The sequence below is a fragment of the Physeter macrocephalus genome, chromosome 1 (genome assembly GCF_002837175.3).
Source record: "Physeter macrocephalus isolate SW-GA chromosome 1, ASM283717v5, whole genome shotgun sequence".
NCBI lineage: Eukaryota > Metazoa > Chordata > Mammalia > Artiodactyla > Physeteridae > Physeter > Physeter macrocephalus.
In genome coordinates this window covers 55,883,598-55,906,487 of record NC_041214.2, presented here as the reverse complement: position 1 = coordinate 55,906,487, position 22,890 = coordinate 55,883,598, and the positions used below count along the sequence as shown (strand labels likewise).

General features: G+C 41.2%; 2 protein-coding genes across 4 annotated transcripts in view; both read right to left on the bottom strand.

Annotated features, from left to right (window-relative positions):
- The window catches only part of OTOL1 (otolin 1), a 231,812-nt gene that overhangs the window by 201,302 nt on the left and 7,620 nt on the right, over nucleotides 1–22,890 (bottom strand). Inside the window, exon 1 of one of the 3 annotated variants that reach the window (XM_055082790.1) lies at nucleotides 15,806–15,915. The exons of 1 other annotated variant lie outside the window; for it this stretch is intronic. The gene's annotated coding sequence lies outside the window, so the exon portion shown is untranslated. Of the gene's footprint in view, nucleotides 1–275; nucleotides 300–15,805; nucleotides 15,916–22,890 lie in introns of those variants that run through there. One more of the 3 variants, XM_055082809.1, reaches the window with a different exon arrangement.
- The window catches only part of NMD3 (NMD3 ribosome export adaptor), an 89,565-nt gene continuing 83,923 nt past the window's right edge, over nucleotides 17,249–22,890 (bottom strand). Inside the window, exon 19 of the mRNA XM_055082711.1 lies at nucleotides 17,249–17,277. Coding sequence (XP_054938686.1) covers nucleotides 17,264–17,277 — 14 coding nt within the window. The 3' untranslated portion in view covers nucleotides 17,249–17,263. The remainder of the gene's footprint in view (nucleotides 17,278–22,890) is intronic.

Genomic DNA, 22,890 nt, shown 5'->3' with positions numbered 1-22,890 from the left:
TGGCTCACAGGCCTAGTTGCTCTGCGGCATGTGGGATCCTCCCAGACCAGGGCTCGAACCCGTGTCCCCTGCATTAGCAGGCAGACTCTCAACCACTACGCCACCAGGGAAGCCCAGGACTTGACTTTTTTATTCACTAATGTAGCTACTAAAGGAATCCAGTGCCTGGAATACAATAGGTCTTCAATAAATATTAACAATTGCTAAACAAATGAGCATATAAACTTTGTAAAGGCAAAGAATACAGTACGAGAGAGAAAGCAGTTGCGACTTACTTGTTTGGGTACTCAGAGACGTTCTCTCTAAGGAAACATTATTCTCAGGGTGGCCAGCAGACTGGAGGAGAAGGAAGACTCAAGCAGGAGGAAGAGCACGTGTGAGGACGCAGAGCTGGGACAGGCTTGCTCATTGGAAGAACAACAGAGGCCAGTGGGCCTGGAGTGTGGGAGCAGGGAGCTGCAGAACCCACGCTCCCCAGGATGATCCACATGTTCCTACCCCCATGACTTTCCTCCTGCCAGTCTCTAAAGTTTTATCCAACATTCAAGACTCATCTCAAATCCCAACTTCTTTAGGAAATCTCTCCTGACAGCTCCAGCCAGGAACTAGGTGCAGTAGTGCTGGGGAAGGTCATCGAAAAGACATGACCGCTGAGCTGAAACCTTCTTACCCCCTCCCCTGTCCTTGGAATGTACACTCTACCTACCATTCCCACAGTGGGAACTGCTCCAAGGACACAGGGAAAGCAAGGTATTCCTGACACCATCTGGACAGTGTATATGACTGAACCCAGTTTAGGCCTCTATATAAACTTTTCAGATTCTGGCAGGTGGGTGCAGAAATCTACGCGGCTGAGCAAGACAAGCCTTGTAAGTGAGTTCCCTTGTTTATTAAACCTGCCACCCTCCAATCTGGAGTGATTTACCTCTTTCTTGGGTTTCTCCCAGCCCTCTGTGTACAGGGGTCAGTTTCAGATTACACCCAGGAAGCTCCTGAGGAGATTGCAAACCTATAATTGGCAAGCCAGGCAGGAGACCAAAGAAATGGGCTTTGGGAAAAAGGCATCCATAGGGGAAATCCTGAGGTGGCCATGGACCACTGTGTGGGGAGGGGTGGCCCATACAAACCTCTTAAATTCCCTAGCCTTGGGAAAGAGGCATCCACATGGGAAATCCTGAGTTAGCCATCAATCTTCAGGTGTGTGGACATATATACACTACCAAATGTAAAGCAGATAGCTAGTGGGAAGCAGCCACGTAGCACAGGCTGATCAGCTCTGTGCTTTGTGACCACCTAGAGGGGTGGGATAGGGAGGGTGGGAGGGAGACGCAAGAGGGGCGAGATATGGGGATACATGTATACATATAGCTGATTCACTTTGTTATAAAGCAGAAACTAACACACCATTGTAAAGCAATTATACTCCAATAAAGATGTTAAAAAAAAAAAACCTTCATGTGGGGAAGGGCGGCCCATATGTTAGATGCTTGTGGACTGCTCCATGAGTATGGGGATGTCCCCAAAATGCCAGCTGTCATTTTTTGCTTGAGAAACTGCACACAGCACACTGCAGCAAAGAAGGGAAATGAAGGGCTCTTGCAATAGGCTGCACTCTACTGTGGGCAGTTCAGCTGGACATCAGTGCCCAACTGGAGGCTGGAGCTTGAGTTAGAGAGTTAGAAGAAAAGCTGAGGTTAGAGAAAGACATGCAGTTGCCCACTACTCTGCTAGCTTCAGGGCTGCCAGACAAGGTGGGAGAGCAGGATAATAAATTGGAGACCTTAGTGTACCATTTTGCAGAGCTAGAAGGGTGCAAGTTGCTGTGGATTAAGCTTCAAGTGCTTGTGACGAAGCCTGACTGAGACGCTAAGGGGTGGAATTCCTGGGAATGTGATGAGAATAAAGAGGATAATGTTATGGTGATTGATGAGGAAGCAGGTGAAACACCCTGTTCCATCCTATTACAAAGGAAAATTTTAAATAGCAATTACCTCAAAACCCCTAGGAGAAAACTTACATTCTTTCTCTGTCTTCTGAAGTTGTAAATCTTATCATGTCTTTGAAATATAAACACCCTGGAGATAACCAAAACATGCCCACGGAGACTGTAAAAAAAATTTTTTTTAAAAAGAGGCTTTTTTAAAATACAGACTGCTGTAGAAGTTCCTTTGCCCAAAAATCTAGTCCACAGCCTCCATAAGATCACAAATAACAGTAAAAAGCTTTAGTCATGTGAGTGGGTACCTGATTCATGGCTTAAGTTTTGGAATGAAAGCCATGGAGTTTCTGTTTGTGTCTGTCTGTATGTTTACGTAATATGTCTATAGATGTGTATTGTGAATGTGTGATGTTTTTCTACCTGCAGAGGGTATTACCAAAATTTATGTGTAAAAGAGATAAGGTATTTTACAAATCTATTAGAAATAATAAGGGTGAAGAAAAATGACTGTATAAGAAAAGTAAGTAAAAAAAATAGCACATGTGTTTTTTTAGATAAAGGCCTTGTTTATTTGTTTTGGTAAAGAAAAAAAGAAAGCAGTTTTGTCCTAAAGTAAAATGATTGTTCCAAGATTGGGAAAAAAAAAAGATAGGACAAAAGCTGAATGGATATAGGAAGTTGCAGTTTCGCAGAAAAAAATATTGAAAAAGAAATGTTATGTGTAGTCAAGCTAAAGTTGAAATAGATTTAAGTTAAAAAGAAAAAAAAAGGAGAGTTTTAATATCAAAAGTACACTGCAAAATTAGAATTTGGTTTTCTCTCTGTTAAAAGGACAGTTTTCTTAGATTATTGGTTTGCTCTAGTAAGAAATTATAAATAAAGGTTTTTCTTTGCCTTTAATGTAATCTGTCTAGAAAACAAAGATTTTGTGTTTTGTCTTTATCAGGTCCTTGATTACTTAAGAAAACTGAGCCTTCTCTATTAAAGAAACTAAGTGTTTTACAACCATATGACTTTTTGTATATGTTAAATTTCATGGGAAGCATTGTCAAATTTAAGAAGTGGTACACTTTCTTTAGGGTATACTTGTATGAAATTCCTAAAAACCTGACATGTCTTGGTATAATGTTATCAGTCATAATTTAAAAATGTATGTCACAAAAATAACCAGATTCTCTTGACAATTGCATTATAATGAACTCTAATCAGATCTTTAACCAGGGCAATTTTTTGTCTTTTGTCATTTGCAGGCAGTTATTGTTTTACTCTGATGCTTTGACAAACTGTTACTGAAAAAGTGCTTTATATTCAAGGAGATTCATGGAAAAGATTTTGACAAGTCCAGGTTTCTGATAACTAAGATCAATTTGCCTTCATATGGGAGGGGCAATAATGGACCTTTCAAGTGCTTCCCCAAGTCTACCTGCACAGCCCCACAATATGTCATGGGATGGTAGCCAAGACCTGTCCCTGTTCCCCTTCCCCACATTAGTAAAATGGCCCATTACATTGATGATTGCTTCTGCTGCAGTCACTCTGCAGGCTTTGCTAGAATATCTGCAAGGGAGAAGATGAGCAGTGAACTTACAGAAAAGTCAAGGCCCAGGCACCACCACAAAGCTTTTGGGGGAGTTGTTCGGTCGGGTAAGACATGTGTTGTCCCAGAAGCTGTGTTTAAGATGCAAGCCTATCCAACCCCTAAGAATGTGAAAGAGATGCCAGCCTTTGTAGGGATTTTAGGGTTTTAGAGGACTTTTATTCCCTACCCAGCACAATGTCTCCACCTGGTAAAGAAAGGGCACATTTGGGACTGGGGATCAGAGCAGCAAGCCACCTTTGAGAAGGCAAAAATACTAGTGAAACAGATGAAAGCTCTGCACATCTACCAAGCAGAACTAGCATTTGGGTTAGAGGTGTCTGTGACTCCAGAAGGTATGGGTCAGGCACTGTGACAGAGACAACAGAGGGGCAGAGTGCCCCTCGGATTTTGGTCCCAGCTCTGGACAATGGGAAACAAGGGCATATGATTCATGAGTGGGTCCTTGTCCGTCAGGATGTGTGGAGGGACATTTGGGTTTGCCTCCAAGAGCCTGAGGCAATCCTCATTCTTTTCCGTATCCCAGCTCATAAGGCACTGACACTCTCTGGCAATCAGGAAGCTGATGGTCCAGCTCAGATACAAACCCTAGCAACTGACCCTTTAGTAGATACAGCAGATTTGGGTGTGTAAAAGGAGCAGCCACCACAATGCTTGGGTAGGATGGCATATTGCCAAGGATGTCAAATTGCCCTTGAAATACAGTGACTTGGTTAATGGCAGTAACAACATGTCCTGTGTGTTCTAAGCAATGCGCAAGGCAACATTATGGATGATTGGACCCATCCACTGCAGTTCCCAACTGGGGAGGGATTGGCAAATTGATTATATTGGCCCCTTCCCTGCAAGTGAGGATTTAAATATGTCTTGGTTTGTATGGACCCTGAGTCTGGTTTAACCTAAGCCACACAAACCAGGCTACCACTGTTAGGGGATTAGAGAAGCTGAGTACCATGTATGGATACTCTTTTTGAATATCAGTGATAGTGATCAGTGATCACATTACAAAGGTCATGATGTGCAAGACTGGGCAAAAGAACATGACATTAAATAGAGGTTCCATCTCCCCTACAATATGCAAGCAACAGGGCTGGTAGGAAGGAAAAATGGAATATTAAGACAGCAGATTAAATTACTATCAAGTAGAATCACGTTGGCAGCGTGAACTAAAGGACTGTCTTCGGCTTTAATACATTTGACTGATCAACCAGTATGGCCTGTTGTCCCATATGCCAGACTAGGGACCTCTGCCAAGGCACCCAATACTGTGGAGGTATGGAAATGGCAGGAAAAAGCCATTGCCCCAACTCTCACCATGGATCAACCTGCTATGCTGTTGAGAACACCGGGCCCCATTACACCTGGGAATTGTCTCCTGGAATTCGCAATAGGATGTCTCACCCAGGTCAGAGACTTTGCACCCCTGGGTGAAAGGAAACTATGCAATCTCCTCAGGGATCCCATTGTCCTGCTGCAAGCTGGACCTGTTGAAACACATTATACTTGGAATGGAACACACACCACTGAAAGAGGGGAGAAGGTTGGGGTCCTGGTCTGGTATATCTTACCCCCAGTCCGTCTCCTCGTGCCTGAGATTGCTGCCTCCCCAGCCAGCACGTATGGTGTGCACAACCAGGTCAGTTTCCTAAAGCTGCCAGCCTCCCTCTCTTGAAGGCCAGGGGGGCATGTTCTGTTTTCCACTGGTACAATCATTTGGCCACTGTTTGTTCCCTCTGTTGGCCTGGAGGACATTTATAGCACACATAGAAGCCCTTACTAAATTCACCCAGCAAGCCTTCAGGAAGGCTAAAGATATTAGTGAACACTGAAAGGTCTCTAATAATAAAAGCTGCCCTCCATTTTAAGATTCTGGTGGGCGGGTACGGAAATCTACTCATCTTGTGGCCACCCAAAACGAGCATTGTAGGTTTGTTCCCTTCTTTATTTAATTTGCCACCTACCAATGTGGAGTGATTTGCCTCTTTCTTGAGTCTCTTGCTGCCCCCTGTGTATGGGAGCCAGTTTCAGATTACACCCAGGAAGCTCTCAAGGAGGTTGTGAACCAAAAAATGCACTTATGTCACCCCCCCACCCCGAACACGCCATGACAACCTGCATTTCCATAACACTGTCTTATTCTACTTTGTGTTGCAATTATGTGTGCATGTATCTAATTTTCCCTTCTAGATAACAAGCTATTTAAAGACAAAGAATTTGTCTTATCTTCGTAGAACCCTCACTCCAAGTGCCATGCCTTGCAAATATTGTCCAGTAGGAACTGAACTGGGATGTTGGCATAATTTGGCAAATGTGAGATGTACAGGAATGGTGGGAAGCATTGTGCATATATGAGTGGAGGAGAGGGAAAAGGAATGTATTGACTAGGAATGCCTTTGTCTGCAAGTAACAGAAAAGCTGAACAACCATGAATTAAACAGTGAAGGATTTATTTTTCTCATATAACCAAAACTAAACAGGTACTGGCAATTGGTTTAGCTAGTCAGTCGCACCCAAGGGCCAAGACTCTTGCTTTATTTCTGCTCAGTATTCTTCACAGATTGGCTTTTGCTCCCATGGCTATCTCCCCATGGGAACAAGGTAGCTTTTGCACCTCCAGAGAACTTGTTCATTTCAAAGCAGGAAGAAAGGGGGAATGGTCAAGGGCCAAACCAACTGTGCCTGTCCTCTTTTATAGAGAAATAAAATATTCCCCGCTCATCAGCATCCTCTGCCTACATCTCATTGGTTAGAACTGGGTTACATGGCTAGAAACAAGGGAAGCTGAGAAATACAGGAATGTGATTAAAAATTTAGGCATAGACCCAGCTATACACACCTTGCCACCATAAAAAATCTCAGAGTTTCATTGAAAAGAAAGAAAAGGGGAATGTCTCTTGGAATAATAAACATACTATTTCAGCCTCAGGGATGATCCGTGCCTGAAGATAAGATCACAGGTACAAAAGCTAAACTGGGTATCTTAAACACAAAGTCTATAAGTGAGTAAATGAGCAAAACATGTAGGTGATTTATGTAGAGATCTATTTAAATGCATATGAATCCCTAGGATACTCTCACTTCCACAAGGAAATATGCTTTCTCCCACTGTTCTTGAATCATGTGGCAGCTTGGTCTGCATCATGCTTTTTGATACAAATGAGGTTATCGGACATATTCCAATATTCTGTTAATTCTACCATCAGACAAATAACCATCACATGGATGGATGGATTACAATTGACATTCAGCCTCCACGTCTGGAGAAAATAAAAGGGTGAGAGGGGAATGGACAATGGGGAACTGGCTCTGTCCCAAATGAGCAGCCACTATTCAGTCTTACTCAGTGAGAGCTACTATTGTGGAATGCTATCAGATTTTTCAAGAGAAATCAGAAATGTGGATTTGCATGTGAAATTTCATGATTAAATGTTAATAATGAATATAGGAAATTTCAAATATTATGAAGCCTAAATGTTTTGTGCCCTTTGAGAGCAACTGTCAAGGAGGAGAGCTCTCACTACAGGCCAAGCTCAGCCAACCCCCTCGGAGCTTCCTTTCCCACCCCAGCACTTTCCACAGGCATGTTCCTTTCCCACCTCCCAATGTCTAGACATTTCTATCAACTTTGACAAACAAAAACATTTTAAATGAGTACACTTTTTATTCTAAAACTGGAGTTCATTTGTAAGAGCAAACCTCTCCTACTGTTAGAAAGTTCTTTCCAATTTTTTACTAAAGGTTGGACGATGTACCTTTTTTAAACTTTAGTAAGAATTTCTAAAATGTTATAGCATCAGGTTTAAAAAACAAAACCAGATATTCCTGGTTACCATAAAGAGCAAATATTGACTCATTTCGTGGTGAGATGACTGCTTCTTTGTTGATTCTTTCAGTTATTTGTTTTCATTTAGAAAGTGTTGTTTGCTTTAGAAGTTGGACCAATGGTCTGTTTTCAGCTCAAGAAAATGCTGGACTACTTTACTTCCTCAAATTTTCCAAAGTAAAACTTTAATAAATAAAGCTCTGGCTTGTCATCAAGCATTTTTATTTTTCTTTTCTCTTCTATTGTTTCTTGTTTTCCCATTTCACTCTGGCCCTAGGCCTTTTGGTTAGCCTATAACAAAACCAAGAGTAATTTGACAAAGACTATCCTCCTCGATTCACAAAGTAATATTCTTGTTGATTTATGTCACTGTAACTAGCCAAGGCAACCATTCCCCAATCTCAAATCTAATGCTGTTTTTCTCTCATTGTGATAGAAGTACACCTTTCAGACTGTGCTGTCTGACCTTAGTACATATATCTTATAGCTATCTGCCTTTCTCGTAATTGGACCACTGTGCAGCTTTCTCACCAGGTTTATAATATTCCTTTTCCTCTGAGAAATTCTTTGGATTTTCTATGTCCTTTTCTCCTTCTCTTAGATATAAAAAAAATAAAAACGATTAAATAACTAAAGGTAAAATACTTTTTTCAACACATGGTTCTTCCAGCTACATAATATCCATCCACACCAAGTCAACTTCAGCAACTCTCTCCATATAAATATATGTATTTACAGTTTATACATTAGAAGTCAATTCTTGGAAGGATCCTCATTTTTCCTTCCTATTTATAATAAAGCATAATACATACCACCTTCCCACGTTTATCTAATAGTTATTGCTCCTTGATTTTTCTTAATGTAAGTTCACTATGGCAAAAGGCATTAATTTTCCTTAAACATGAATCAGAGATGAGCCAAAGTTTGCCAAATATCTTTATAATTTATGTTATTTGTAGTTCTAAAATGCATTTGACATCACTTATAATAAAAATATGTAGTCAGGCTAATTTAAAGAAAAATAAGCAGAAGTCTTTTAAAATTGGGATAAGGTAGTTATTATCACAACAGAGCATAAAATCTGGCTTGAAGTTTTCTGGCATGCAAGAGAAAAGAAAACCAGAAAATGATGCAAAGCTCCCATCAGGTAATCAAATAAAGTACATGAGTTCTTCCTTCAATAAACAAATCCACTTAACAAATATTTGTGGAGGACTCACAATGCCTCAGATACCATGCTCGCTGTGCGGATATAAAGATAGATGATATAACAATGACCTGAAGAGCCCAGCATCCAGGAGGGTAGACAGACATAATGATGACAATGGAATGAATTAAATTTAGCAGTTGAAATATGTACAGGATGTTACAGGAGCACTTGCTGGAGTCAGGAGTATTCCCTCTCCTAAAGGAGAAGCAGGTGACTACCTAGGACTGAATTCACAAACAGGGGTTTCCATGCACTAGATGCCCTAACTAGAGGATAACACATACAAAAGAATACTTGGGATTTCAGGTGAGAAAACAAGTGTAGTTTGTAGTAATAAACACAATCAATCTGTAAAATTTTAATTGTTTTCTCTTTGGGAAGTGACATGTATTTGCAGTGTCTCAAGTTCAAAATCCATTCAATTCAAAATGGCTGGATATGTACCTAGAAAAATAAAAACATATTCTGGGCTATATAAAATATAAAACATGGGCCATGCAGCTTTATTCAAGAGCAGTTCACACAACCTGCAGTTTTAAGACTGTGCATCACTAATTGACATTTGGATCAATTCAACCTAAAGTGAATTTGATCAATAAGAATTCAGCCATGCCCAGTAGGGGTGCTTCATGATCGATGGTGACAAGTCCATGCAGGCACAGCCTCCCCCTCAACGTGATGGTTAATTTTTGTGCCAATTTGACTGGCCATGGGTGCCCAGATTAAACATTATTTCTAGGTGTATCTTTGAAGGTGTTTTCAGATGAGATGAGCATTTGAATCAGTGGACTCAGGAAAGTAGATTGCCCTCCCCAATATGGGTGAGCATCATCCAACCCATTGAAGGTCTGAATAGAACAAAAGGTGGAAGAAGGAAGAATTTGCCCCTTTCTTCCCTGCCTCACTGCTTGAGCTGGGACACCTCATTCATCTTCTCCAGTCCTCAGATTGGGATTTACACCATCAGCTTCCCTGGTTCTCAGACCCTTGAACTTGGACTAAATTACAACACTGGCTTTCCTGGGTCTCCAGCTTGCAGACAACAGATTATGGGACTTCTCAGTCTCCATCATTGTGTGAACCAATTCTTATAGTTATAGATATAGATAGATAGAGATATAGATAGATAGAGATATAGGTATAGACATAGACATGATAGATAGATAGATAGATAGATACATAGACAGACAGAAAGATAGATAGCCTACTGGTTATATCTATATCTATACATACAGATATCCTATTGTTCTGTTTCTCTGGCGAACCCTGACTAACGCCCTTGGGAAGGGTGCAAGTGGACACACACAGAGGAAGCAGCAGCAGGGAGCAGCACTGCTCAGTCCTGAAGGGAAGACAAGATGACCAGGTGTGTTGAGCTGTTGTTGCATCACAGATCACAGTGGGCAGTGGAGCTGCTGGGAGTTCCCGAACAACACTGAGCAGTGTTCTCACTGAGGGAGGGCTGCTGAACCTCCCAGACTTGGATGTACTGGGGGCTGGAGGGACCCCCAGTTTGGCAGGTTCACTACCAACATTTTGTGGTAGGCTGAATAATGGTCCCCCAAATATATCCATATGCTAATCCCCAGACCCTGTGAATACACTACCTTACATGGCAAAACGGGCTTTACAGATGTGATTAAGTTAAGGATCTTGAAGTAAGGAGATAATCCTGTATTATCCAGTCTGGCCCGATATAATCGCAATGGTCCTTATAAGAGGGAGGAAGGAGAGGTCAGAGTCAGAGAGAAGGTAATGTGATATCAGAAACAGAGTTTGTAGTGATGAACTTTAAGATGAGGGAGGGGCCACAAGGCAAGAAAGCCAAGGAAGGTGGCCATAGAAACTGCAAGAAGCAAGGAAATGGATTCTCCCCAAAGAGCTGACAGAAGGAACCAGCTCTGCCAACACCTTGACTTTAGCCCAAGGAAACTGATTTGGGACTTCTGACCTCCAGAACTGTGCAAGACAGAGTTTTGCTGTTTTAAGGCACTCAGTTTGTGGTAATTCGTTATAATGGCAATAGGAAACTAATACAAACATCTTTGTCCTCTTTCCCCTCTGACACTGCAGACCACCTTATGCCTTAGGCTCATTTAGGAACAGACAAGGCAGTGTGATGCAAGTTTCTGCATGAGCACACATGAGGAAGAGCAAGACATACACTCAGCGTGTGTGATAAGAGTTGAAGGAGGAATTCAGAAAATTGAAAGTCACTGGCCCTCTGAGTGGGGCGAGTACTGAGCAGAAAGCCTAGTTTTAGAGGGCTGATTCACAATCAGGAGATGAGGAAATCAGATAGCTGGTGAGTGTGGACCATGAGTTCATACTGCTTGTTGTAAAGGGAAACAAATTTGTCTGTCCATAAAGAACAAAGCACTGGATTCTTATATAAAGGGAAATTTATAACATAACAGATAATGTCTTCAAGCAGCAGTTTTATAGAGACATTCTTAAAATCTCAAGAAAACAAGAGCATACTCTTCAATTACAGCCCAGGGATAGCAAGTTTTGTAGGAGCAAGACAAATTGAGTCAGAATATATTATCTGCAGTAATCCAACTTGAAAAAAAAAAAAATAATGTAGAGAGTTTAGACCACCTGAATGAATTACCAAAAGTTATTCAAGGGATATGGCCTCATACCTTAAGAAAAGTTGGCTTTAAAAACCAATGCATTAGCAGTGACTTCTAATTTTTTTTTTTTTAAACAGAGAGAAATTGAACATGCTTCCCCTATGTGGACAGGACCTGCATCTCTTTATGTCTCTGGATTAGAACAGGTAGGGTAGACTTGAAAATCTTTTCCCAGTGTGGGAAGCTGAGGGCACTGATTACAGAGAGTTCATTCCCAAACTTTACTACAGATCCTGGTTTGTGTTTTGTGAGAAAACTAAATAATCTAATGTATTTGTACTGATTATAGAATAATTATATTGCATATTGTTCATTTATTTTCTTAATGGAATGTTTATAGACACACAGAGTAGACCACACCCACTCTGAAAAAATGAGTGAATATTCTGACTTGATTAGGTCCCCATCTTTAGCAATCATGAAATCCTAGTTCCTCCTTTTACAAGGCCCCAATATCAAGGGGTAAATGTGAGATGGAGATTCAGATTTTTAACTCCTCCCACTGGCTGTGCTTAGTTCTTTCTAATTCCACGCTTCCCAGAATATGGAGCTGGATCTTAGTCCACAAACTCAGGATTATAAAAAAATATTTATTCCTATTATTTTTGTCATTCCTTTCTTTTCTTTTTTTTTTTGGCTGTGCAGAGAGGCTTGTGGGATCTTAGCTCCCCAACCAGGGACTGAACCCAGGCCCTTGGAAGTGAGAGCATGGAGGCATAACCACTGGACTGCCAGGGAATTCCCTCATTCTTTCTATTTTATTCTTTATTCTTTTAATTCAGCTTAATTTCTGTTTTGGGTTCCCATCATTCTGGGTAGGGAGGAAACCCAGCCTTGAGCCATGGTTCTTCCCCTCTGGTCATGCTGGGGTCCCAGAATCTTGGGCAGTGGAAGGCAGTCAGGGAAAGACAGACTTGGAGACATCCAACATCGAGGCGACAGTCCCTGGAATTTCAGAGTTTTCCCACTGCTGCCTAACCTAGCTGAGGCCTGGAAGTCTCCAGGAAACTGCCCCAAGCAGCTTTCTCAACTCTAGAGTCTTTCCACCCTCCCAAAGCCCTGCCTAGAAATTAAGCAAGCAGTTAAGAAAAACTAAACCAGCTTTCTGGGTTCAATATTCAGCTCTGATACCTACTAGCTATGAGATTAGCAAATTATGTAACCTCTCTAAGTCTCAATTTCTTCACTTGTAAGCTGGGAATATATCAATAGTATCTAACTCAACAGGTTATAAGAAGTAAATACATGCCATGCACTTAGAATAGTGTCTGGCATACCAGAATCCCACATATTTTGATATTCACTAAAATGTAATCTCCATGAGGGCAAGGATCTTTGTGTATTTGTTCACTGCTCTTAGACCAGTGCATGGTGTATACAGAAGTTAAAGAATGAATGAATGTTGAAAGAGTCAGTGCATGTACCTTCTTTGTCCCAGGACTTCAGAGCTCTCTGTTTCCCTTATGTTCCCTCTCTCCAGCCCTGGAAAATCTCTCTCTAGTCTCAGAGAAGTTTTCATTTTGGGGGGTTTCTGGCCAATATGTTGTTTCTGATCCATACCATCCCCACCTCTGCCCACAGAGCCAGGAAAACATGTAGACTATGCTTTATTTTCTCCCAACCATATCCCTCCACAGAAGCAAAGAACAGACTTTACTCTGCTTCAATGAAAGGAAGAGAAAGGAGGAAACACAGAAGAAAAGCAAAGTTTAAAAATCTCAAAATAGTATCCCATCCCAAGAGCTTTAACTCATTTTTTTTTTAACTTTTAGTTTCTCATGAATGAGTCCAAAGGTTGTGCAAAATTATAGGGCTTTTTCGTGTAATCATTACGTGAAATGCACTCATGCCTGCTCACATCAGCTGAACCTAATCTGTCTGTGATTCATGGCCGAGTTACTGCGTTGCCTTGCTGGTCAGAACAGTTTCCTCCTGGCTCCTTTGGACAGGATGAGGCTGGCTCTTGGTAGCCAGGTAATTGGAGTCATATCAATGAGAAATTTGCCTTCTTTGATAAAAGCTCTACTCTAATTGTTAGGTACACACAGAGCCCACACCCAGGCACACCACATATACTTTCTAAACAGAGGTGGGGCAAACACCATGATGTCCGTTTCCTGCCAAGTCAGTAATGCTCTCCTCCTCCACCCTCCCTCCCACCTAGTTTGCCGTCTTCAGCTCTAGGCAGTGTAGATAGTTACTAGCCTCCTACTTATTAGTGAAAGCAGTCTGGGTTTCTTTGCCAAATGATACACTCAGGAAGGCTCATCAGCCCATACCCAGTTACACCGGCTGTGCTGCCACCTGGAAGCCTCCCATACCTCACGTTTGTGAAGAGCCCTAAAATCAGGGCCCAAAGTTAACCTGGCTTCTTCTGCGACAGCAGCACCAGAGCCAACAATTTTTCACTAACATTTAATGAGATTGTTAAACACTTAATTTCAGAACAGATCTGAAGTTGGCTTAGGGTTTTGTTTTAAAGCCAGATGTATTTTCTGGTTCTTAGTTTGTCCAGGTATGGCTGAGATTAGATTTTAGTCTAATCAGTGCTGCCTGGAGCTGAAGATGTGAGCCATCTTACTGGTAAAGACACCTCTCCCTCAGCCTAATTATTTTCCAGGGTTCACTATTATACCATACTTACGTGGCAAATATTGATAAGGACTGGAAATGACATAATATGGGGGTAAGAGCCCTGGACTGAAGTTCAAATATTTGCATCCCAATCATGACCTAGTCACTATTAGCCCTTGGGAAAGTCAGTGACCTGGTCTGGATTTAGTTTCCCTATCTGTATATTATGAGACATTTAAACAATATTTTCATATCCTACAATTATCCTTGCCTATGGTAGCCCATTCTTTGACTCTGTAGCATCCATTCCTTTGGAAGAACAGATACCATCTATAACAAAGGGTCAGCATCCATGTCCAAAACTGCTTCTTATTAAAATTCTTATTAAAAAAATAGTAATCACCACTTTTAAAATCTTTAAATTCTTTCAGCTTCCTTTATATAACAAAAGTAAACCTTGACCAACTCATCTTGATTTGCCCATGATGTTCCCAGTTTTAACACTGAGAGTCCCATACCCCAGGAACCCCCTCAGTCCCAAATCAGGGTAATTGGTCACTCCACTTAGAGTTCTGGACCTACAGTTTAGTTATGAGCCATAGTGTAGAGATTATTTAAGATAGAAGAGAAAGACTGGTAAGAATGTGAGCTCCAGAAGGAGTGAGTGCTTTAGTCATCTATGAACAAACCACCCCAAAAGAGTGACTTAAAATATGAGCAATCATTTCTTTTGCTCATGAATCTGAGCATTGAATGGGCTTAGCTGGGTGTTTCTTGCTCAGGGTGTCTCTTGAGGTTGCAGTCAGACAGTGATTGAAACTGACACCATCTTGAAGCCTTCTTAACTTGCATGTCAGCACCTGGGTTGGGCACACTTGAACAGCTAACAGCTCAAGCTCCTCAGATCTCTCTCTCTTCCCCCCCAGCTCCTCCCTCCCTTCCTCCCTCTCTAACTCTTTCTCCCATCTCCACATGCTCTCCCCAAATGGTTGCCTCAGGATAGCTGGACTTCTCACATGGGGGCTGAAGGCCCCCAGAGCAAGTCCCAAGAGAAACTGGCAGAAATGGCATGGCCTTTTCTAATCTAGCCTCATGTCATACTGCGTCGCTTCTGCCATATTCTTTTCATTAAGCAAGTCACAAATGTCTACCCAGGTTCACAAGAAGTGACATAGACTCCACCTCTTGATGAAAAGAGCATCAAGGAATTTGCAGACACGTTTCACAACCACCATAAGGAAGAAGGACACCTACCCCTTCCAGCTCAGAGAATTTACTTGAAAGAGAAGAGAGGTAGGGGAAGCAAACTGTCAGATGCATATGTGCTAGGGATCACCACCACACCTCCCCAGACCATAAGATCTGAGTGGCTGGTATCAGGCAGTAAAGAGTCAAGAAGAAAGCCAAAAGTAGAGAAGCCTCAACCACTTCCCATTCACAATTCTGGGAAGATGTCACCACATAAGGCACCAACAATGAATGATGCAACAAAGTGAAAATGGCAGCCCAGCCCAGTTAGGTAATGAGAGCATCAATTACCCAGAGCTTTCCTTGTGGCACAGAAGAAATTTAGAGGTTTCTGACTGTCTCATGAAGGATGTGAGAAGATGATATTGCTGATGGCAAAGGTACCACAGAGCAATGATGAGGTCTCTCTGAAGTGCTTTAAATTGGGAATCACAGGCATCCTCAGACCTTAGGGAGAAGAAACTGTGGCATCAGAGAAAATGGAAGCAGGGTTAGTCTGCAGGAAAGACTTCTGGACCAACTGAGCCCAGAAAACAGACTGAGAGTTCTCCAGAGACAGGTAAGCAAAGTGCCCCCTACTCCATCACCTGACTGGATGGACAAGGGCAAGACCAGAGCTCTGGTTCCACCTGTCAAGATGGAGACAGGAGGAGCCAGAGGGCAGCAGACAACTGGTGTGTGGACCTGGGGCCTCTCTTCCCTGCCACCTTGCAAAAACAATGGAGTCATCTGAAAGTGATGAATATACCACAGACTGGCATGTTTAAATTTCTGGTACCTTCTTTCAGTCTCAGCTCCCATTCAGGGTGGCAGCTGTGAGAAAATTCAGGTCAGCTCTAGAGAGAGAAAAATCGATATTTCTTTTTGCACATCTAAGTTACAGTGTTAAACTTGTCCCTGAGCAATATGAAAAACAGAAACCACTCTTTTGATTACCTCACTCCCCACCATGAAGCCACAATAGTTCCTGTTGCTTACCTCTGACTTGCCATTTCCTCCCTTTGTGCCTGTGCACCTATGGTTCCCTCTATCTGGAATGTTCTCTCTGTTGGCTCTTCGTACCTTTCATATCTCACCTTAAATGTCAACTTCTGAGTGAGGCCTTTATTAACTGCTCTGCCAAAATGGATCTACTCCTGTTTTTCTCGATCTCAATACCTACTGATTTTTTTCTGATAAATGATTTCTCACCCCACCCGCTCTGTTCCCAGACCTGCCCATCTCAGGAGACAGTCCTACTCAATCGCTTAAGCCAAAAACCTCAGTTCTTCTGAGTCCTTCTCATTTGTCCTCAAACCCACATCCAAAGGAACTGCAGTCCGAAGAGTTCTGTCTCCAAATATATATCCTAAATCATTCACTTCTCTTGCTCGCCTCTGCCACCACCATCTAGTTGGGCCAGAACTTTCTTGCCTGGTCTGACCTGCAGTGCTAGCCTCCCTACCTCTGCTCTTGCCTCTACCATTCCACATCACACTCAACAAAATATTTTTAAACTATAAATCAGCTCCCGCAACTCCTGTGTTTAAACCATCAGTGGCCTCAAAAGTCTCCCCCTAGACCCACAAGGCCTGAAGGGTCCAGCCCTCAAGCTCTTCACCTAACAGCACATCTCCTTCCCTATACACTGGTCTGCTTTGGACTCTTTGAACCTGCCTTCCTGCCTCAGGGCCTCGGCAATTCCTCTAACCTGTAACAATCTCCCCCAATGCCTTAACACAGATGGCTCCTTCTCATCATTCAAGCCTCAGCTTAAATGTCATCTCCTCAAAAAGGCCCTCCCTGAGCTCCTCCCACCCCCATCAGAAAGTCCCTCTCCTTGTACTTCTTTTCTTTACAACACCTAACTCTGTGATAAAATGGGCAGTTCATTTGTTTACTTTTTAAAAATTATCTAGTCCCGCCTTCACACCCTTAGGTAAGCTCCCTGGGGCAGGTCTCTATATCCGCAACACCCAGAACAATATGTGGCTCTTAGGTGCTCAGAAGGTACTGAACAAACAAACAAATGAATGAATACCTTGAAAACCAGTTATTCTCTGAGGAAGAAGGAGCATTTTCTTCTGGTCTCAGTTTCCTCACCTGTGAAATAAAGCTATTGAATAAGGTGATCTTCAGGGCTCATTTCAGCCAAACATCCAGGGTTCTTTCTATAATTGCACGTGCACTCTAATGGTTGGCTCTGTAAGGGCATCTTTTCTCTACAGATAGTTTAAAGGACTCTTTCAATCTTCTCCTAAAAATTCGTGTCTGCCAAAATAGAGTAAAACTTCACTAGGTAAATAATACAGTTAACACTTGCCAATAAGATAAGCTCGGCCCAAGTAAAATGTAAATCCCTCATTTCAATAAATGATGAAATAAACTGCCTGTGCTCCAGGTCTATTTACATCTGGCATTTAGCTTTCCTTTGGAATTTGGCTCCTCTGGGCTGGAGCTTGAATTTAAGTAAACACACACACACACACACACACACACACACACTATATATATATATATATATATATATATATATATATATATATATATATATATATATATATATATGTATATATAAAATCAAAACTCTATTAACTGCAATGATTTGTGGTGTCCCTATCTGGGGCAATATTCTTTATTGTCAGCAGTACTTAGTTTTCAATTTCAATTCATTTTTCCAAGTTCTTCCTGATCTAAAAAAAAAAAGAAAAAGCTATGAGGGTGGAAGAAATACTCTTTTATTCTAGCAGGGTTCCCAGCTACATGACTGCAGGTTGGTACCTCCAGGCAAATGGCAATAGAACCCAGGACTTCAAGTTCTCTCTCAAAGTATTTCTCTTTGAAGAGCTACAAAGTCACTCTAAATGCTCTTTGGGCTTCAAAAAAAGAACATCTCAAGCTAGTCCCCAAGGTGAATTTTTACCATATATAAACACACCTAGTTTCATAGGCTAAAGGCATGAAAGAATATGTTTGGAGAAAAAGAAGTTTGAATAAGAAAATACTAACCAAAAAGTCTAGGATATACATTAAAAAAAAAAACTTCCTTACTCTCTTCTGTACCTTCAGAATCAGATCCATCCTTCAAGCTTCACTTCAGAAATCACCTCCTCCAATAAATTTCCCCCCAGCTCCTCAGACCACTTTAAAATCTCCTTCCTCTCAATTCCTGCCACACTTTGCTTGTAATTATTCAATTTATTTGACTCAGAGATTATATATGGTTGTTTACATGCCCACCTCCCAAAAGACAATGTGCCATTCACTGAACTATCTTCCCCACTGCCTGTAAGCACCTAGAGGGCAAGGACTCCCTCTAACTCACCTAGAATGTTCAGCAAGGCCTAAAATCACACTTCTGTTCTTATGTTCAAAGTCATTATTGCCGTTTTTTTTCAAGTTATTAATAAAATACAGATACTTCTATGTTTTTATAAGCATTACTCACTACCTAGGGTTTTTTTTTAACTTTTTATTTTAAAACATTTATAATACCCTTCATCCAGCTTCCCCCAGTGGCAACATGTTGAACACAAGATGAAAACAGAAAACTAAAATTGGTACAATACTCTTAACTAGACTACAGACCGTGTTCAATGTTCATCAGTTTTTACATGCACTCATTTGTATGTGTTTCTATGTACTATATGCATATGCAATCCCATGTATATACATTTATGTAGCCACAGTCAAGATACAGAAGAGCTGTTCCATCATCACAAAGGATCCTGCTCATACTCTCCATTTATCTTCACATCCCCCCAACATCTATCCCTGCCCCATGGCAACCAGTAATCTGTTCTCCAACTATAGTTTACCATTTTGAGGATGTTATGCAAATGAAATTATAAAGTATGTATAAAACCTTTAAAGGTTTTAAAGTATAAAACCTCTTGATGTTGACTTTTTTCAGCATAATGCCCTTGAGATCCATCCAGGTTGTGTGTGTATCAATAGCTCATTACTTTTTATCACTGAGTGGTATTCTAAGGTATGAATGTACCAGAGTTTGTTTCCAGTTTGGAGGTATTACAAATAAAGCTGCTATAAACATTCATGTATAGATGTTTGTGTGAACGTAAGTTTTCCTTTATCTGGGATAAATGCCCAAGAGTGCAATTGCTGGGTCATTATGGTAAGTGCATGTTCAGTTTTATAAAAAACTGCCAAGCTATCTTTCCAGAGTGGCTATGCCATTCCCACCAGCAATATATGAGGAATCCAGTTTCTCGGCATTCTCTCTAGCATTTGGTATTATCACTATTTTTAGCGTGTATATATATATATATATATATATATATATATATATATATATATACACGTATATATATATACACGTATATATATGTGTGTATATATATATGTATATATACACATATATATACACACATATATATATAATGGAATATTATTCAGCCATAAAAAGGAACAAAGTACTGATACATGCTACAAGGTGGATGAACCTCTAAACACTATGTAAGTGAAAGAAGGCAGACACAAGAGGTTACGTACTGTGTGATTCCATTTATATGAAATACCCTGAAAAGGTAAACTCATAGAGTGGGAATGCAGATTGGTAGTGCCCAGGAGCAGGGGAGAGGAGAAATTGAGAGCAACTGCTTAATACGTACAGGGTTTCCTCTGGGGTGATAAAAATGTTTTGGAACTAGATAGAGACAGTGGTTGCAAAACATTGTGAATGCACTAAATGTCACTTTAAAATGTTAATCTTATGTTATAGGAATTTGACCTCAATTTTTTTTTTAAAAAGTTGGACATATTTATGTGGGTCTGTTTAATACCATCCAGCCTTGATTACTGTAGGTATATAGTTAACATCATACTTTTCATACACAGGGCCAACTATAGGTGAGCTGGCTAAACGGACACTCTCCTCACCAAGCACTTTCTCTCACTAGTCTGGGAGTTTTCCCCCAGAAGCACAGATCCCTCTATCCCAACATACATTCACAGGCCCCCTATTATCTCCCTATTACATGCAGGTGGAAGTAGGCTTTGCTGACACAGACTGGCATAGGGTCTCAGGAAACTGGAGATTCAGTCAAAGTTAATTCATATTATCACTTTGACTTTCTGCTTACCCACCTTATTATTTTAAAAAATCTCCAAGTATTAAATGTAATATTTGTATTATTACTTAAAATTGTATGCATGATTAAAGTGAGAAAAGGAGAGTTTTCATCTTCCTATACAGTAAGGACTGAACTAATAATGGGAGTGTGCTTAGCTTTAATTTGAATTGATTAGGTTTAATAGTGTTAAGTGGCACAACCCTGTAAAAGTGATACTAAAATTTATATTTATTTCTAATAGGCCTCTGGCTGGACTTTGGGTTTGGTTGGGGTCAAAGCCAGGTTGTTCCTAAGTTGAATTCATTCTGATGCTTGACACCCCCCACCCCCTTTTCCATTTAGAAGCCCTGCTTCTAAAGGTCAGTGTACCGTCTCTTTGGCACCCAACTAACAATTAAGAGTAGGCTATAAGGGAAGATTGTCTATATTTTGAATGGCAAGAAAAGCCACAGTCATTTTCGTCTTTGCACTTTGGATGCTGAAATCTTCCTGTGTAACATAGCCACATCTAGATAAATATGAGCTTTTTCTTCTATTAAAATTATTTCCAATGTCTATCAAAATGCTTTCTTTTATAGAATGTTTCTGACCCATAGTGGCCTGTAAAACATGTATTTGGAATAATATTTGGAAAAAAGTAAATAGTTTTTTCAAAATGAAAAAAAAAAATTTGCTAAGCAGTTAGCGGCAGTTAATGAACAACACTTTCAGAATGGTTTTGAAGAGATGATCCAGTGGACAAAAGAGGGGAAATTGTGGGAGTTCCCAATTAACAATGAAGCAGGTTTTGATGATGATGTTTCAGAATTTCATGAACATATATTTCTGGATAAATACCTGGAGGACTTTCCAAAAGGCCACAGGTCACCAACTTTTTTTTTTTTTAACAAACTTTTAACACACTTTATTGATTTAGGGGCCAAACAAGACAGCATTTGGACAGTTAAGAAAGGCACCTCATTGAAAATAATACATCACAGTGCTGTTGAGTGATCCCAGTCACAGTATTTGAGGATGGAAAGGACAATCTCTGGATAATGTTGCTTAGGACACTTGCTCATTTATTAAAAAGAGTCCTTTCACATGACATGGATGGAGGAAGGCAAGAGTGTAGGACTGTGGCATATGCTGGGTGGCTGTCGAGAGCTTACCCACGAGAGATGGTGGGCTGGTGCATCAGTGGTAAGTTGGGAAGGAGGTGAGACCAGCCTGCTCCACCTGCCCCATGACTCCAGAAAACCTGATTTTCTGAGCCACTACCCCCATGAACACACTCCATATCTCTTTCAAATGGGGAGATGACTTTTTGATCTCATGGTATGGGGAACCAGGGTTAGTAGTCAACTCCCGCCCTGTTCCAAGCTACAGGACAGACAGGACAACAGTGTGATTTCCTGCATTCCTGGGCTGGCATGAGGTTCTGATAAAAGCTGAGGTCTTAGGGCACTGGCACTCTAGAGTTAGAGTATTAATTACTAGCTTATCAAGATTTTTACATATTTAGATTTTTACTTAATTCTAAGTTTTACACTAGTGAGAAATATCCTGGCAGGCATTTCAAAAATACCCATAAACTGTCACCAGGAGCTGTACTGGAATTAGACCATCTTCATGGAGCCATGGCACACCCCAGCCTCCCACTCATGGAAGGCTGAGCCCATAACCAGCTTTCTTCACCAACCAGGCAGGAGGCTAATTGGGCTGTACAGTTCCATCTCATGCCTGTGCTTGACAAACTGAAGAGCTCAGGTGTCGTGTCAAACCTACAACTTGATGACTTTGTGGAGCTGATATGAGGATCGATTTTGCTGCCTTGTCCTTCCTCTCAAGCTTACAGTGAGATAATAAAGAGAATCTGCTCACGTCAAATTGCTGCTTAAAATCTTCCATTGAGGGCTTCCCTGGTGGCGCAGTGGTTGAGAGTCCGCCTGCCGATGCAGGGGATACGGGTTCGTGCCCCGGTCCGGGAAGAGCCCACATGCCGCGGAGCGGCTGGGCCCGTGAGCCATGGCCGCTGAGCCTGCGCGTCCGGAGCCTGTGCTCCGCAACAGGAGAAGCCACAACAGTGAGAGGCCCGCGTACCACAAAAAAAAAAAAAAAAAAAATCTTCCATTGACCTCAGAATAAAGTCCAAGATCCTAGCATATCATACAAGCTCCTTGGCTTTCCAGCTTTCTCTGGCCCCTTCTCCAACCCTAACTCCCAGTCTCATATCAAAATATTTGCACGTCCAGCACTTTGCCATATTCTCACTTGGCCCAGTGCCTTTGCATATGCTGTCACCCTTCAAGCTTGACTCAGGATAAATCCTACCTGGAAAGTTCTCTGTGACCCATCATAGTCAGGTTAGGGGTCTCTCTGTGTTTCCTTCTTCTACAGTAAATCTTACCTGTGTCAAAATTCCCTGTTGACTTGTCTTTCTCCCTCATGAGACTAAAGATAAATTGTTCCAGTCGTGTAGTAGGCGCTCAACAAATATTTCTTACATGAATACACTTATTAATTCATGATAAGGGATATTTCTCAAACACCTGTTATGTGCCAGATACTGTTTTCTACGTGGAGATATAGCACTTTACAACACAGGCAAGACCCCTTCCTTCTTGGAGCTTATATTAAAATAAAGGAAGGAGACAATAAACAAGTATATACTAAAGTTTCAGGTGTGATAAGGTATGTGAAGAAAATCAAAGCAGAGTGAATGGGTGAATGAATGAAGAACTCGGATCTAGGAATCAGGCTATTCAGACTGCTGCCATAGAAGCCAATCTTACTGCTATCAATTCAAACT